The sequence below is a fragment of the Chiloscyllium plagiosum genome, chromosome 4 (genome assembly GCF_004010195.1).
Source record: "Chiloscyllium plagiosum isolate BGI_BamShark_2017 chromosome 4, ASM401019v2, whole genome shotgun sequence".
Classification (NCBI taxonomy): domain Eukaryota; kingdom Metazoa; phylum Chordata; class Chondrichthyes; order Orectolobiformes; family Hemiscylliidae; genus Chiloscyllium; species Chiloscyllium plagiosum.
In genome coordinates this window covers 66,232,378-66,250,094 of record NC_057713.1, presented here as the reverse complement: position 1 = coordinate 66,250,094, position 17,717 = coordinate 66,232,378, and the positions used below count along the sequence as shown (strand labels likewise).

The window sequence follows — 17,717 nt, the reverse complement described above, 5'->3', positions numbered from 1 at the left end:
GAGACCGCATCGTGAGCAACGGATACAATAAATGATATTGGTGGATGTGCAGGTAAAACTTTGATGGATGTGGAAGGCTCCTTTAGGGCCTTGGATAGGGGTGAGGGAGGAGGTGTGGGCGCAGGTTTTACAGTTCCTGCGGTGGCAGGGGAAAGTGCCAGAATGGGAGGGTGGGGTGTAGGGGGGCGTGGACCTGACCAGGTAGTCACGGAGGGAACGGTCTTTGCGGAAGGCGGAAAGGGGTGGGGAGGGAAATATATCCCTGGTGGTGGGGTCTGTTTGGAGGTGGCGGAAATGTCGGCGGATGATTTGGTTTATGCGAAGGTTAGCACCAGGGGCGTTCTCTCCTTGTTCCGGTTGGAGGGGTGAGGTCTGAAGGCAGAGGTGCGGGATGTAGACGAGATGCGTTGGAGGGCATCTTTAACCACGTGGGAAGGGAAATTGCGGCTGCCTTCCATAGTCATTCTCCATTTAAATATTCAGGTCTTATATTTTTCCTACTAAAGTGCATAATCTAATCTTTCCACGTTATATTTCATGTGCAAACTTTTTGCTCACTCGCTTAACATGCCTATATCCCTCTTTAGACTAATTTTGTCACCGTGACTATGTACCTTCCCATCTATTTTTGTATGTCTGCAAACTTGGCAAAACTTCTGTCATCCAAATCATTAGTATATGTTGTAAATAACTATGGCCTCAGCACTGATTCCTATACCAATCTGCTAGTCACAGGTTATCATCCTGAAAAATATTCCCTTTATCCCAACTCTGCCTTATAATAATTAGCCAACCCCACTATCCATATTAATATACTTAATTGTGCAATACCTTATCAAACACCTTTTGGAAATTCAAATATATTCCTGCTACTTGTTTTCCTTCCTTTATCCTGTTTACTGTCCCCTTAGTGGATTGGAATGAATTTGTCAGGTATGTTTTCCTCTTTATGAAGCCATGTTGACTTGGCCTGTTTTCCTCTTTACAAAGCGATGTTTACCCGGCTTGATTCTGTTACGGATTTTAAAATGCTTTGTTATTACATCTTTTATGACAAACTGTAGCATTTTCCCAATGACAGATGTTCGGCCAACTAGCCTATAGTTGCCTTTTGTCTTCTTTTCCCATTGAATAAAGTTCTTACATTGGAGCTTATAACCCTCTGGGAATTTTCCAGAGTCTAAAGATTCTTGAAAGATTACTATTCGTGAATCTGCTATTTCTGTTGATACTTATTTTAAAATCCTAGGATGTAACCCATTAGGTCCAAGGGAAGTGTCAGCCTTTAGACTCATTAGCCTCTCTAGAACTTTTTTTTTCTAATGACAGTTACTGTGTTTATTGCCCACCTCTCTCCACAGCAAGGCTTTTATTACTTAGGATTTTTGGAATGCTCAGAGAGTAGTAGGGGCATGGAATGGCCTGCCAGCAGCAATAGTAGACTCGCTGACATTAAGGGCATTTAAATGGGCATTGGACAGACATATGGATAATAATGGAATGGTGTAGGTTAGATGGACATCAGATTATTTTCACAGGTCGGCGCAACATCGAGGGCCGAAGGACCTGTACTGTGCAGTAATGTTCTATATTCTACATTCTACCAACGTAAAGGCTGATGTGAAGTAGTTTTTCAACTTTTCTCCTATTTTTGGCCCCCATTATTACTGCCCTAGCTTCATTCTCTAAAAGGCTATGTTCACTTGGGCATTGCACTTTCTTTTTGTATATGCAAAGAAACTAACACTGTCTGGTCCTATATTAGTTTGAGTTTGCCCTCAGCTTATTTTCTTCCTCAATTATGTTTGGTCATGTTTTGTTAGCTTGTAACTTTCCCAATCATCTGGTTTACGAGTAACCTTTGTTATACTGCATTTTTTCTTTCAATTTGGTACTATACTTAACTACCTTGGTTTATCATGGTCACTTTATCCCCTTCTTATGAACCTTCCTCTGCACTGGGATATATCTTTGCTGAGAGCCATGAACAATTTTCTCAAGTTGCTTCTCAATTTCTATTAAGCCCCTTTTTCAGTCCACTCCAGCTAACTCAGCCCTCATCCCTACGTAATGATCCGTATTTACTTTTAGCACAGTTGTTTCCAACCCAGGTTTCCTACGCAAACGGAATGCTAAGTGCTACCATGTCATTTTCACTGTTCTGCAGAGGTCGCTTATTCCATCTCATTATACATTATCTGATCTCTGACTGGATCCACAACATATTGCTCTACACAACTGTCCTAAATACACTTTGAATTCCTCTTCATGAATACCCCTGCCAATTTAATTTTCCCAATCAACAAAGTTATGGATGATTAAGATACTGCCTTTTCTACATGCCTTCATTATTTCATGAGTTGTTCTTTGTCCTCTCTCAGAACAAAGCAGCTGTCAAGCAGGCAACAGACAATCACATCATCTTCCCCTTCTTATTTATACTTCTACCAACATGGATTCTATGTGTTTCAATCTAAGACCGTTTCTTGCCATCGTACTTATTCTACTCCACGCTAACAAAGCTACTCCACAATTCTACCTTTCCTGCCTGTCCTTTTGAAAAATCATATATCCCCGAGTATTTAGTTCTCAACTTTAATTTGCTTGTAGCCATGTCTCTGTAATGGTTTAAAAGAAAGAAACGGAAAATACGAATAGTCGGCCAACTAGCTCTTCAAGCTTGAAACAATTCATTGAGATTGTCATGATTTGGAGATGCCGGTGTTGGACTGGGGTATACAAAGTTAAAAATCACACAACACCAGGTTATAGTCCAAAAGGTTTAATTAGAAGCACACTAGCTTTCGGAGCAATAGCCTGTTCCTGTTTATCCACCAAAAGCTATACAGGGAGTCCCTGATTTATATAACTAATAATTACAGGTTGTAATTTTAAATATCCAACATACAAATATTTCCTGGTGTTACGAACTCGAAAGTGTATGGTCACTTTAAGAGAGAGGGTGCATTTTTGAGCTGAGTGATTTTGACAGCATGTGTCTGTGACTAGCTGACAGGTGCTGAGAATTGATAATGTGCAATCATCGGCTTTGGGTTGTGTTTTGATGTTAAGTCAACCGGATTTGAATTTAACCAATTATTTTAAATTATACCCAGGATATCAAAAACCAATTAAATTTGAAATTGATTGAATTGACAACATCAGATCAATGAGTGGGTACAAATTTTGGGGATATTAAAAAAAAATTTCATACAGAGCACATGCCATCTGAAAGGGCCCTCAGCACTCAAACAAATCTCTCAGAAGGCGCCATCTATTAAAGGTACTAAGGGATTTTATACAAAGACACTCAAAGTTAAAAAAAAGTCATAGAAGATGACCCAGGGAGAAGATAGCAGAATCGGAAAGATGAATTGAAACAGTAGATTGGGAAGACTGGAAAGAAGACAGCATAAAAGACTATATGGACTTTGAGAGATTAAGTTAATTTAATGTTTAATAATTGAGTTATTGGAGCAGCATTTTAATAGTTACAGTCACAATGATTAGTTAAGAAAGAAGGGGCTTGGATTTGGTAATAATTTTTGTTTAGTATTCACTGTTAGAGCTAGGAAAATAGATTTGTTAATCCTTTAGTTAAACAGTAACAATCAGAGGTTTTCTTTCATTAACTCACCTTTTTAACAAATTACGAGGCGAGGCAAGTTTATCTGGGCATTGTGGTTTTAATTAGCAGAAGGGTTTGACCTCCGTGTCGTAACACTGGACTTATGATTGGCTGTTTCATATTCATCTGCACTATTCCAAACTGCATACAAATCACTTACCAATGGATTCAGCAACAAAACCAATTTGCAATCTGAGAACTGCCTGTACCCAAGTTCTTCTTGAAATTATACAATGTTTCGGCCTTGACTGCCTTCTGTGGTAGTGAATTCCACAGGCTGACCACTCTCAGGGTAAAGAGGTTTTTCATCTCAGTCTTAAATGGTTTATTCCATATCACTAAACTGTGACCTCTATTTCTGGATTCCCCCTGTGATTTAGAATATCTGATCTTGATGTACTCTGTTTAGTCCTATTAGAAATTTTGTAGGTTTTTATGAGATTTCGCTGCCATCCCCAGTACTTGCTGATTTATCTTCAGTGACTAGCGTACAAGGATACCCAGGCCTTGTTGCACATTTTCCTCTCTCAATTTATAGCCAAACAGATAATAATCCACCTTCCTCTTTCAGCTCCCAAAGTGTACAGCCTTACATTTATCCATGTTATCTTGTATCTGCCAATCATTTGCCAACTCACTCAGCTTGTTCAAATCACACTGAAGCATTGCTGCATCCTCCTCACAGCTCATCCTCCCTTCCAGCTTTGCATCATCTGCAAATTTGGGCATATTACATTTAATTCCCTCATCTAAATCACTAATATATATATTGTTAATAGCCGGGATCCATGCATTGAGCAAGGATTGCAAGAAACCTTATTTCTCAACTGCCAACAAGCATTCTACCCATTTCAATACACTACCCCCACACACACTTTAACTTTCCACACTAATCTCTTTTGTGGCAAATTGTCAAAAGCCTTGTAAAATTCCAAGTGCATCACATCTGGTTGATGAAGGCAGAGCAGTAGATGTTATCTGTATGGATTTCAGCAAGATATTTGATACAGTTCTACATGGTTGACTGGTTTGATCACAAGGAATTCATTGGAGCTAGTCAACTGGGTACAAAATAAGCTTGAAGGTAGGAGACAGAGGTGGTGGTAAAGGGCTGTTTTTGGTCTGGAGGCCTGTGACCAGCAGTGTGTCGCAGGGATCAGTGCTGGGTCTACTGGTTTTCATCATTTACATAAATGATTTGAATGTGAATATAGGAAGTATGGTTAGTAAGTTTGCAGATGACAGCAAAATTAGTGGTGTAGCGGACAGAGAAGGAGGTTACTCAGAGTACAACAGGACCTTGATCAGATGGGCTGAAGAGTGGCAATTGGAGTTTAATTTAGATAAATGCGAGAAAGAATGTCGTGAAACTTGGAAGGTTTCAGAAAAGATTTCGAAGGATGTTACCAGAGTTGGAGGGTTTCAGCGATAAGGAGAGACCGAATACGCTGGGACTATTTTCCCCCCTACAGCAGAGACTGAAGGGTGATCTCATAGAGGTTATAAAATCATAAGAGACATGATAGAGTAATAGCCAACGTTTTTTACCCAGGGTAGCAGAGTCCAAAACTAGAGGGTATAGGTTTAAGATGAGAAGGGAAAGATTTAAAAAGGGATCTGAGGGGCAACTTTTTCACACAGAGGGTCATGTATGAATGAATGAGCTGCCAGAGGAAATGGTGGAGACAGGTACAATTACAAAATTTAAAAAGCACCTGGATGGGTACATGAATAGGAAGAGGTTAGAGAGAGATATGGGCCTAATACTGGCAAATGGAACTAGATCAGTTCAGGAAATCTGTTTGACGCAGATGAGTTAGACCAAAAGTTCCGTCTCTGTGCTATATAAATCTATGACACTGGCTCCCCCTCATTAACTCGACGAATTACATCCCTAGTAAATTTGTTCAGAGTTCTTTCTCTTTTATAAATTCATGTTGACTCTGTTTGATCCTGCCACTGTTTCCAAATGCTTAGCTTATATTACTTTTACAAAAGGTATTCTAGCAAGATTCTTTCCCACTACCAACATCAGGCTGACTAGCGAGTTTTGAGAAGATTTGTAGCTCAGGTTGAGGTTCTGGATGTAGGTTTGCTCACTGAGCTGGAAGGTTTGTTTTCAGACGTTTTGTCACCATACTAGGTCTTCAGTGAGCCTCCGATTGAAGCACTGCTGGTGTAGCCCGCTTTCTATTTATATGTTTGAGTTTCCTAGGGTCGGTGATGCCATTTCCTGTGGTTACATCATTTCCTATGGTGATGTCATTTCCTGTTCTTTTTCTCAGGGGGTGGTAAATGGGACCCAAGGACAAGCCAAACAGAGGCATGCACGAGACCGAAGGATCGGTTTCCATGCTGTACATCTCTATGACTCTATAAGCATAGCATTCCAACCTGACCTTTATCAACAAACTCTATCCTGGCCAATCTTTATGCCTGTTTCTTGGATACAATACTGTGTTTAAATTTCCTTGTAAGCCATAGTGCGGCCACTGTTCCCATTTTGCATTTGGGCCAAACAGGCATGAACAATTGTTGCAGTTCACCATGCACTCTGAACACTTACCATTGACTTTCCACTATCCTTCAAGTAAACTCACTCCTCCACCTGCACCACCAATCAAAGTCAACTTGCATCTCCAGAAGACCATAAGACATTGGAGCAGAAATTAGGCCATTCAGTCCATCCGTCATTCAATAATGGCTGATACTAATAATCTGGTGCCATTTTCCAGCAGTCTAATGTCCACTTCTACCTCTCTTTTGCCCTTAATATATCTAAAGACATTTTTTTTGTTCTTTATATATCTGAAAAATCTTACAGCATTGTAATTTCTTCTCTTTAGATTCAGGACTCTAGTTCAAAATCAACTACATCACTCTCCATTGTGATGAGTAATTCTACTATACAATGTCACTCATCCCCAAGGAGCCACGTGGAACTGGATTGCCAATGGTTTCTTTGTGGTTACAAAATAACTAGTCTGGGATGGCCCATTTCACTTGGATCCTCGATGGATCAATTCAGAAAACCATCCTGTATAGACTCCAGGAATTCCTCTTCTATGGAATTTTAACTAATTTGATTTGCCAATCTTATATGTAGAATAAAGTTACCCAAAATTACAGATGTTCCTTTATCGCATCTATCTCTAATTTCCCATTTTATGCCATTCCCAACTTCACATAAGACACAGCAGCAGAAATTAGGCTGTTCAACTGCTCAAGTCTGCTCCGCCATTCAATCCTGGTCGATAAGTTTCTTAACCCCATTGTCCCGCTTTCTCATTGTAACCCTTGATCCTTAAAGAACCTATAACTCTGTCTTAAATATACTCAATGACCTGGCCTGCACAGCCTTCTGTGGAAATGAATTCCACAAGTTCATCACTGACTGGCTGAAGAAGTTTCTTTTATTTCCATTCTAAAAAGGTCTTTACTCGAAGACTGTGTCCTTGGGTCCGAGCCTCTCTTACCAATGGAAACATCTTCCCAATGTCTACTTTGTCCAGGCCATTCAGTATTCTGCATGTTTCAATTAGATCCCCCCTCATCCTTCTAAACTCAGAGTATAGACCTAGAGTCCTCAAACATTCCTCATATGTTAAGCTTTTCATTCCTGGGACCATTCCTCTGAACCTCCTCCGAACACGCTTCAAGCCAGTCCATCCTTCCTGAGATGTGGGACCCAAAATTGTGCACAATACTCCAAATGTGGTCTGATCAGAGTCTTAGAAACTCAGAAACACATCCCTGCTTTTATATTCAAGTCCTCTCCAAATAAATGTCATCATTGCATGTGCCTTCCTAACTACTGACTCAACCTGAAAGAATACTGGACAAGAATATCTAAGACTCCAGACTTCTGAATTTTCTCTACATTTAGAAAACAATCTATGCCTCTATGCTTCTTACCAAAGTATTACTTCACACTTTCTGACATTGTAATCAATCTGCCACTTCCTTGCCCACTCCGTTAACCTGTTCAAATCCTTCTGCAGCTTCCCACCTCATCATTGATACAAAGATAGGTAGGGGAACAGGTATCGTTTGCAAACTTAGCCAGAATGCCCTCAGTTCCTTCATCTAAGTTGTTAATGTATAAAGTGAAAAGTTGTGGTCCAACATGGAGCCTTGCGGAACACCATTTTTCACCAACTGCCATCCTGAGGACCATTCTATCCTCACTCTCTGCTTTCTGCCAGACAGTCAAGTTCGATCCATGCTAGCACCTTGCCTACAAAATCATGGCTGTTATCGTACTCAGCAGCCTCCTGTGCGGCACCTTGTCAAAGGCCTTCTTGAAGTCATAGAGTCATAACATTCATTGGCCCTCCTTGGTCTAATCTGCCCATTATTTCCTCAAAGAATTCTAGAAGATTTGGTAGGCATGACCTCCCCTTGATGAAATCATGCTGACTTTGCCCTATTTTACCATACATTTTCAAGTATTCAGAAATCTCATCCCTCACAATGGATTTCAGGATCTTACCCACGATCAAGGTTAGGCTGATCTACCTATAATTTTGCATCTTTTGCCTATCTCCCTTTTTAAACAGGGATTATATTTTAGAGATTTAAGTCCTCTGGACCCCTCTCTGACCCTAGCAACTTTTGAAAGATCACTAATGCCTCCATGTCTCTTAAGCTATCTCCCTCATAATTCTGGAGCATGGACCTGTCAAGGGAGTCGCGGAGAGAACAGTCTCTCCGAAACTGAGTTAGGGGTGGGGACGAAATATATCTCTGGTGGGGTCTGTTTATAGGTGGCATAAATGGCAGAGGATGATGCAGCGTATTCGGAGGTTGGTTGGATGGAAGGTGAGGACCAGGGGATTCTGTCCTTGTTGCAGATGGAGGGGTGGGGTTCAAGGGCAGAGGTGCAGTGGTGGGCATCATTGACCACACGGGAGGGGAAATTGCTGTCTTTGAAAGAGTGGAATGTTCTATGGTGGAATTGGTCCTCCTGGGAGCAGGTGCAGCGGAGGCGAAAGAATTGGGAATAAGGGATAGCATTTTTACAAGAGGCAGGGTGGGAGGCATAGTCCAGGTAGCTGGGGGAGTTGATGGGTTTGTAGTGGATGTACATGTTGAGTTGGTCGCCAGGAATGGTGCTCCACGTGATTTATCCATCTCAGGCCATCCTTAAAAAGAAACCCCACAAATAAAATTTATGCCCCTTGGTATTTATCACACACAAAGCCATTCATTTTGTACTTTTACCATGCCTAATCTGCTGGTGGTTTGTTATCCTTGTACACACAGTTTCTTCCTGTCTCACTCTGGTTATTGTTATCAAATTAGTTGCTCTGAAAAAACTCCTTCTGTTTTGTAGGTCATTGTATGACCTCTTCAAAGTCCTATCCCTCTAATTAAAGCCTTTTCTACATTTCTATTCAATTCTACAAGACAGTGGTTCAAGTGAAGCCCATTGAATGGAACAGTTCAAACATCTTAGCATATTTCTTTCCATGCCAAAGAAGCTTTATAAATGCAAAATCTGACAGTGCAAAGTGACAAAAATCATAAAATGTTGAAAAAACTCACCAGGTCTGACAGCAGTTATGGAGCTAAAGCAGAGTTAAAGTTTTGGGTGCAGTGGCCCTTCAGAACCGACTGTAGCTAAGACAAAGTTGGTAGAGTATATGTGCTAGAGAAGAGGTGGGGAGAGGGGACAAATATTAAACTATTGGTGGAAATGGAATCTGAAGAGAGAGAAAAACAGTTGGGCAAAGAAATGGGGAAAGGTGAGCTTGAGAGAATGAATGAGGACCGTTACGACTGACAATGGGTTGTTTCTAGTAGCAGTCATGTAAATTACCAGCCTGGTAAAGAGACAGGAGATAGTGTTCTGGCTATAAAGTTACTGAACGGGATATTTTTCCATCTTCATGTGGCCATTTCTTTGGACAAGACTCCATCTCAGACCCCTTCACCCGCCTCCAATTCTCTCTCACCTGGATTCCTCCTTCTAGCTGTTTACTGACATTGAGAAACAGTGATCATTCTCTCAGGCTGACCTTTATCCGTTCATTTGTCTGCCCAACTCTTTTTATCTTCCTCTCACTGGGCTCCATCTCCACCTATAGTGTACTCTTTACCCCTCCACCTTTCATTTCTTCAGTATATATACTAACTTTTTCCTATCAATTCTGAAACGTTAATTCTGCTTTCTCTTCACAGATGCTGCTAGAACTGGGTTTTTTCCAACAATTTCTGATTTCCACCGTCCGTAGTTTTTTTTGTTTGTGTTGAAGTGAGTTGGACAAGCTTAAGAGAACATGTGCAAAGTTATGGGGAAAGGGCTGAAATCCAACCGAACCGCTCTTGCAGAGTAATTACTGAGACTAGGGGCCGAGTGGTCTCTCCACTTCTCTCCGTTCTGCAATTATTCTGTGATCAGATTAATGTGGTTAAGCAGTACTCCATCACGGTCATCAACTTCTGAATGGGGTTTTAGAGGCAAGCGACTCACGCCCTCCTACTCGTGGGGGTGGAATCGAAAGTTCACCCACCACCTCCACTTTAGCATCGCTTTCCCCAATTATATAAATAAATTACTCTCTCCTGGGACTCTCCTGCTGTGCAGCAGCAGTCTTATGAACTCTTCCAGCTGCTAGCTGTCTCCGATACGATTGCCTGGATCTACCTCCTTCCCAATCCTCACAGTGGACTCACCTTCTTCTTCGCGCCAGGGTTCGGTCTCAGGTTGGCAAGAGAGACTCGCGGCAGCCGCCGAAGCAGCTCGAGCCCAGCCGATCCACCTCCTCGCGCCGCCATTTTTCACAACCGTCAACACCGACAGCTATGTCGTAAAGGTCAGAGCGACTCGACTTTACGACAGATTCGAAGCGGCGGGTCCCTAAAATCTCCAAATGACCCATTTGTCCTCTAATTTTTAGTTAGTGAATTTTATTTTTAAAATGACACGCGTGACTGTTAAATTTATTTGTGTATCGTTCACTGCTTAAAAATGCAAATTGTGAAAGTACCAAATAACCGAAGCTTGACCTACAGCCATATTTAGTTTTATTATATTGCTGATTAACGTTAATATTTGTATATGTTTACCAGAGCTAGATTTGGAGAGTGAAAAAGACGAATCATTCATGGTCGATAACCACAACTTGGCAAGCGCACCACTGCAACTGCGCAGTCAACCCATTACCGATTGTTTACTATGATTGACATCGGGCTCAGCCAATCATATGGCGCAATACGTGTTTCCGTTTGTAAAAGCAACAAATTCGGCCGAGGGGGAGGCGGGATATCTGACGGGTGAAGGTGGACGTAACGGTCCCAAGCGTGGGTAGGAGGAGTGTGGAAAACGGCGGCTTGGGCCGTGTCTGTTGGAGGTGACCTGCGGGTTAGCTGGACGCTTTCGTTTTGATTGTGTATGTGTGGTAACAACATGTCAGCGCCAGTTCCTGCTATTGTCCCCGCTGCAAAAAAAGCCACGGCCGCGGTGAGTCTCACCTGGGAAGGCGATGGGCAGAGGGTGGGTCCAGCTTTCCAGTGTTTGATTTGCAACACAACAACAAGAATTGTGCGTTGGCCCAGTACAGTACTGAGATAGCGTGTCCAGTGATTGATTGCAGGGGAAGGGAGACGCTATTGGAGGATTCGATAATTGCCATTCGTGCTAAATTGTCCTCTACTTTCTAAACTCGTTAAGATAATATAATTTGTGGGGAAAAGGGTGAATATACATTATGTGCAATGACAACCTAAAGAATTGCGAATTGTGTAAAGCAGAAAGCCAATTTGCTGGAAAAGCTCAGGTATGTATATTATGTATAATTGGAGGAAACAAAACTCAGAACAATTTACAAGGGTACTGAAGAAAAGAATATTAGACATTTGGGGCAGAAACGTTAACCACTTTGAAAAACTGATGACTGATGCAAAATATTCATTTAAGTTCCTTTGCTATCCCAATAATCCATTTTAACCTCAACCTGGGAGCATTTCAATTTCTTTAGTCTTTCACACTCCTCTGCTATCAAATATAGTCTAGATAGCTGTGTTCTACCACCTTAGCCTAATTTCTTTCAACTTTGCCATACCTGTCTGATCAGATGACATTCACCTGAGTCTTGTAAAAGGGCGGGTGTATGTTTTTAAGAGCTCCATGCTTGCATCTCTCAAAGCTCAGAAAGAGAATTCCTAGAGGCATGGCACTTATCCACTGATTCAATCAACAAGCACATCGACCTGGACCCAATATACCGGCCACTGCAGTGGACAGCTAGAACTGACAACCGGAAGTGGCAGATATAAATCCTTATAAATGCCGGAGCGAACATCACAGAAGCGCTTCACAGGAGGCTCCCAAGCACTGAGGATGTCACCTAGACAGGGGACGAAGCGTCTGCAACACAAATTCCCAGCTCGGCGAACAGAACCACAACAACGAGCACCCGAGCTACAAATCTTCTCCCAAACTTTGATCGGAAAGAGAAAACTGGATAACAAAGACCAGGATCTAGAAGTAAGAAAAGCTTGAAATCATCTGGCATCTTTCTTGATATCCCAAAGCATTAATAGCTTTTTAAATACTTTTCAGTTTTGACTTTAGGAAATGTGACCAACAATTTGCCCACTTCAATTTTCCACATAAGGATCAAATGTTTGTGATGCTGATTTTAGGATTAAATCTAGCCATGACGCTAGTTAACACCACTGCTTTTTGTTTTTGAAATTTTACTGAGATTTTTAAATTCTACTTGAAAATGTTATCCAAAATACACTACCTCTCAGTGCAGTACTCAAAAAAAATCTTTGAATTTAAGGTCTGAATTAGGCCTTCTGATTCAAGTTGCATGATTGCTACCAACTGGGCCATGACTGACATGGCAAACCTGTAAGCTAATTAGTTTGACCAGCTTTCAGCATGATGCTCAAATGAATTGCAGTCAGTTCTAACCTAATAGTAGAATACCTAACTAGTCTTCTGGAAGAGATAAATGTTTTACCAAACTGAGTGAAATTTTGTGAAGAAAGATGGCCTCCTATGAACACAAGTAGCTCTTTAAGTCTGTTCTACTATTCATTAAATTGTGATTCTGTATCTCAAATTCATTTACCAGCCATTGTTCCTGACTTAGTTAAACACACCTTTATCAAAAATCCATTAACTTCAGTGTTGAATGCTCCAATTGTTCCATTAATGACAGACTTTTGAAGAGTGTTTTTATTTTGCACATTTTCCTGACGTGCTATGTGGGAAAGAATGCTTCCTGATTTCCCTCCTGAATTGTCTGACCTAATTTTGAGATTGTGCTCCCTTATTTTTCCTCACTAGAAATAGTTATTGCCATGTTTCATCCTATTGAATCCTGCACACCTCAATCAGCTCACACTAAATTGTCTTTACCACGGGGATTTCAAGCCAAATTTATGTATCCTGTCCTCATAATTAACTTTCTGCATCATTCTGGTAAACTTGCCTCCCACTTGCCTGTGGTTTGTCTGTATTTGAACACAGTAGTCCAAATGGAGTCTCACCAAAGGTCTACATGATTTAAGTGTAACTTGCTCTTTTAGTTTTGTATTCCAGCTCCCAAACATTAAGGCCAACATTCCGTTAATAATTTGCCTAACAACCAACTTTTAATGACTTATGTAATTTGGACGACCAAATTTCTCTTGTTTTACCTCCTCTTAGTTAGCATTTGAAAATATTCCAAATTTTTTGCACCTAATGCAGTTTTGCCCATGCATCCTCATCTGTATCCTTCCTTACGTTTGCTCCAGCCTGTACAAATTACTGTGCTTCTAATTTACTGTTATCTACTGACTTGAATGTACAACTTACTGAGCAGTGATCCAAGAAATTGATGTTGATGCTGAAAAACTGGCTCCTTAGTACAGGACCATGGGAGCAGAACCTGTTCGATCCTTCCATTCTTTCTGTTTCCAATTCCCAACCAATTTCCAACTCTTGCAGCAAACATGCCCCCACCATTTACGTTTTTATTTTTGTTGCTAAGCACCTATATGGACTTTTAGAAGATATTTAATAATATTCAAAGACAGTCCCTTCTCCATCATGTTAGTAATCTAACTTGGAACCTGATTTATCAAATGTGACCTATGCTTTATAAATTGAGCAGTTCATACTTAACACTATAAGATATTGGAGCAGAAGTAGACCATTACGCCCATTGAGTCCACTATGCCATTCAACGAGATCATGGCTAATCTGATGACACTTCCTGCTTCTTTCCTCACTTTTGCTTCCCCAGCCCGAAAAAATATTAGTTCCCTTACTGAGTTAGAAATCTGTCTCTTTTGGCATTGAATAGACTTAATGATCCAGCCTCTATAGCATTCTGTGGTTTAAAAATTCTACAGATTAATTTTCCTCAGAAGAAATTGTTCTTCAATTGTCTTAAATCTGAAGTTTGTGTAAGAAGTCCTTTCTCCATCCTCCAATTTATCATAACCATTTTCTTTGTTCTCTACTTTCTCCATCCACCATTTTCCTTTTCCTTGTATTTGCTTGCAAACCTTCTAAATCTCTAGTTCTGTTCAAAGGTCACCTGACCTGAAATGTTAACTATTTCATTGTTCACAAATGCTATCTGACACGTTTTTCCAGCATTTTCTGCTTTGCTTCAGAATACACTGGAACAAGAGTGAGCTATTTAGCCCATCAAGTTTGCCCTGTCATTCAAAGTGATCATTGCTGATTAACATTTCAATGCCTTTTCCTTGCCTCATCCCTATAACTGAGTTGAAAAATGTGGTGCCAGAAAAACACAGCAGGCCAGGCAGCATCCGAGGAGCAGGAGAATCGACGTTTTGGACGTGAACCTTTCTTCAGGAACCATCCCTATAACTCTCTGCCACTGGAAATCAGAAATCTGTCAGTCTATACCTTAAATAAATTCAAAGACTGAACTTCCTTCCAAGTGGCATCCCCCTTATTTGTCAATTGTGTAGACATTTCAACCAGGAAATACATCATCCCCTTGTAATTTATTTTATACATTACATACATCTGGCATTGCCATTCATTATTTTTATCACATCAAGGCCAGATGGAATTTTAAATTTATAATTATGCTTTGCATCAGATGCAAAAATTGATTTGTCAGGTTAACCTAACAATGTTGTAAACTTCCCAATCCAAGTCCATATGGAACAGAAACTTGACAGCGTAATTTCAATAATTTGTTAATGGAGTAATTGATTGTATTCTAAATGTCTGTATTAGAAATGTTTTCAGCACCCAAATATACTGGTGCAGTTTTTGATCTTCTGCCAATTACATTGATTTGTTTTCTCAATTTCTGATGAACTTCATTTTATTTAAACAAAAGTGACCAACCTGCAAGCAAACAAGGCCAAACTTTTCCAAACCCATATCAGATGGGTTGAGGAGTGGCGTATGAAGTTTAATGTAGATAAATGTGAAGTGCTGCATTTTGGTTAGGCAAATCCGGGCAGGGCATACACATCTAATGGAAAGGTCCTGGGGAGTGTTGCCAAACAGAGACTTTAAGTTGCAGGTTCATAATTCCTTGAAAGTGGAGTCACAGGTACACAAGGTAGGGTACACTTGCCTTTATTTGTAAGTGCATTGAGTATAGGAGTTGGGAGGTCATGTTGTGGCTGTTCAATTCTGATCTCCCTGCTGTAGGAAGGATGGTGTGAAACTTGAAAGGGTTCAGAAAAGATTGACCAGGATGTTGCCAGGTTTGGAAGGTTTGAGCAATGGGAAAGACTGAATGGGCTGGGGCTATTTTCTCTGGAGCATCAGAGGTTGAGTGGTGACCTTTTATAGAAATTTATGAAATCATGAGGGGCATGAGTAGGATAAATAAACGAGGTTTTTTTTCCAGGGTGGGGGAGTCTAACACTGGAGAGAATAGGTTTAAGGTGAGAGAGGAAAGATTTAAAAAGGACCTTTGACAACTATTTCATGGAAAAGGTGGTACGCATATGAAATGAGCTGCCGGGGAGTGGTGAAGGCTAGTACAAGTAAACATTTAAAAGATGGTTATATGAATATGAAGGATTTAGAGGAACATGGGCGAAATGCTGGCAAGTGGGGCTAGATTGATTTTGGATATCTGCTCACCATGGATGAGTTGAACCAAAGAGTCTGTTTTTGTGCTGTAAATTTCTTTGACTTTATGTGCCTGCAGAAAATAGACATTGGTCTATCATTGCAAATTAAACTCCGTTGAAGTGCTTTGGTCCAAAGTTAGGTGAAGATAAACAAACCGATGGCTTGCTGATTAAGGACATATTCCTCCAATTGTTCAACCCTTTTGCCCATAATGACAGATCCTGATAACTTTCCCAAAATAGATGTTGAGCTCATGGGGCTGTTGTTCCGATATTTTTTTTTTACCCCTCTGTTTCTGTTGCCATTTTCAAACAATGGAGTCGCTTTTGCAAGTTTCAAATCTTCAGGAATAATTACTGAATAATGACTGCACCTGGAATTCCCTTAGCTGTTTTTGTTTTTCCTTGTACCTCTCTTTGTCACCATTCTCTGTTACATACACAACATACTTATTTATAAAGTTTACCACTTGTCAGTTCTTTTCTCCTCTGTATCTCTCTAGTGAGCCTGAAATCCTCTGTAACCATTTTTTTCTAACAATACTTGGGAAAGCTGTTACTTGGGCTTTGATATTCCTTTAAGCTTTTGTCTTTTGTTCTGTCTTTCCTTTTCATAGACCCCCAACTATTGATTTTTCGCATTTTACATTTTCTTCTTCCATTCTTTCCTTGTACCTTAAAATTAAAACTTAGCTTGTGATAGTCCTCTGTCTCTTTTTCAAATATACCCAACTTGATCCTGTTATGTTCCCAGAGAGAATGTCTATCTGGAATGTCAGAAAACGTAATTTTCACAATTTGTTCTGCCAAATAATGAATGTGAAACAATTGGGAAATGTTCACCATTGATAAAGTATTGGCTGCATGCCCTTCAGCAGAAAAGTTTTATCAAAGGGTGTGGATTTGCTTGAAGATCGATTTACCAGTGCTGTTGTGCATGATAGTGTTGATCCCTTTGTTCAGTGACCTTGATGAAAATGTTGAGATTGATGTGGAGTTTTGAACTAATGTTATTACTATGGAGGAGCCTTAAAAACTGAGATCAAAACCAAATTCATGGGAATGAGGCCGTTTCTGACAAAGTCTTTAACTTGAAACAAAATGTTATGTACAGTGGAAGGTTATCAGTAAGCATTTTTTAAAAATTCATGGGATGTAGATATTGCTAGCTGGGGCAGCATTTGTGGCCTATCCATATATGCCCTTGAAGGTGGTGATGAGCAACCTTCTTGAACTGCTGCAGTCCATTTGGTGAAGATCAGTATTGCTGTAAGGAACTCTTTCCAGGATTTTAACCTTATGATTTTAACCTTATCGTCATATTCAAGTGACGATGGTGAGTGGCTTGAGGGTGATCTTGCGAATTGTGCTGTTCCTAGGTATCTGCCTCCCTCCTTCTAAATGATGATGATTATTAGTTTTGAAGAAGTAACAAAGAAGATTGAGGGCAGAGCAGTAGATGTGATCTATATGGACTTCAGTAAGGCGTTCGACAAGGTTCCCCATGGGCGACTGATTAGCAAGGTTAGATCTCATGGAATACAGGGAGAACTAGCCACTTGGATACAGAACTGGCTCAAAGGTAGAAGATATGGTTGTGGTGGAGAGTTGTTTTTCAGATTGGAGGCCTGTGACCAGTGGAGTGCCACAAGGACCGGTGCTGGGCCCTCTACTTTTTGTCATTTACATAAATGATTTGGATGCAAGCATAAGAGGTACAGTTAGTAAGTTTGCAGATGACACCAAAATTGGAGGTATAGTGGACAGCGAAGAGGGTTACCTCAGATTACAACAGGATCTGGACCAGATGGGCCAATGGGCTGAGAAGTGGCAGATGGAGTTTAATTCAGATTAAATGCGAGGTCCTGCATTTTGGGAAAGCAAATCTTTGCAGGACTTATACGCTTAATAGTAAGGTCCTAGGGAGTGTTGCTGAACAAAGAGACCTTGCAGTGCATGTTCATAGCTCCTTGAAAGTGGAGTCGCAGGTAGATAGGATAGTGAAGAAGGC

At 40.6% G+C, this 17,717-nt stretch overlaps 2 protein-coding genes across 6 annotated transcripts in view; one reads left to right on the top strand and one right to left on the bottom strand.

Annotated features, from left to right (window-relative positions):
* Window positions 1–10,786, bottom strand: part of mrpl15 (mitochondrial ribosomal protein L15) — a 16,571-nt gene extending 5,785 nt beyond the window's left edge. The window contains exon 1 of one of the 2 annotated variants that reach the window (XM_043688336.1): window positions 10,700–10,786. In XM_043688336.1, the coding sequence (XP_043544271.1) occupies window positions 10,700–10,735 (36 nt within the window). In that variant the 5' untranslated portion in view covers window positions 10,736–10,786. Of the gene's footprint in view, window positions 1–10,306; window positions 10,447–10,699 lie in introns of those variants that run through there. The other variant, XM_043688335.1, reaches the window with a different exon arrangement.
* A 102-nt stretch (window positions 10,787–10,888) lies between these two features.
* Window positions 10,889–17,717, top strand: part of lypla1 (lysophospholipase 1) — a 93,017-nt gene continuing 86,188 nt past the window's right edge. For 2 of the 4 annotated variants that reach the window (XM_043688340.1, XM_043688339.1), the window contains exon 1: window positions 10,889–11,093. In XM_043688340.1, coding sequence (XP_043544275.1) covers window positions 11,025–11,093 — 69 coding nt within the window. In that variant the 5' untranslated portion in view covers window positions 10,889–11,024. Of the gene's footprint in view, window positions 11,094–11,707; window positions 12,120–17,717 lie in introns of those variants that run through there. The other 2 variants (XM_043688338.1, XM_043688337.1) reach the window with 2 other exon arrangements.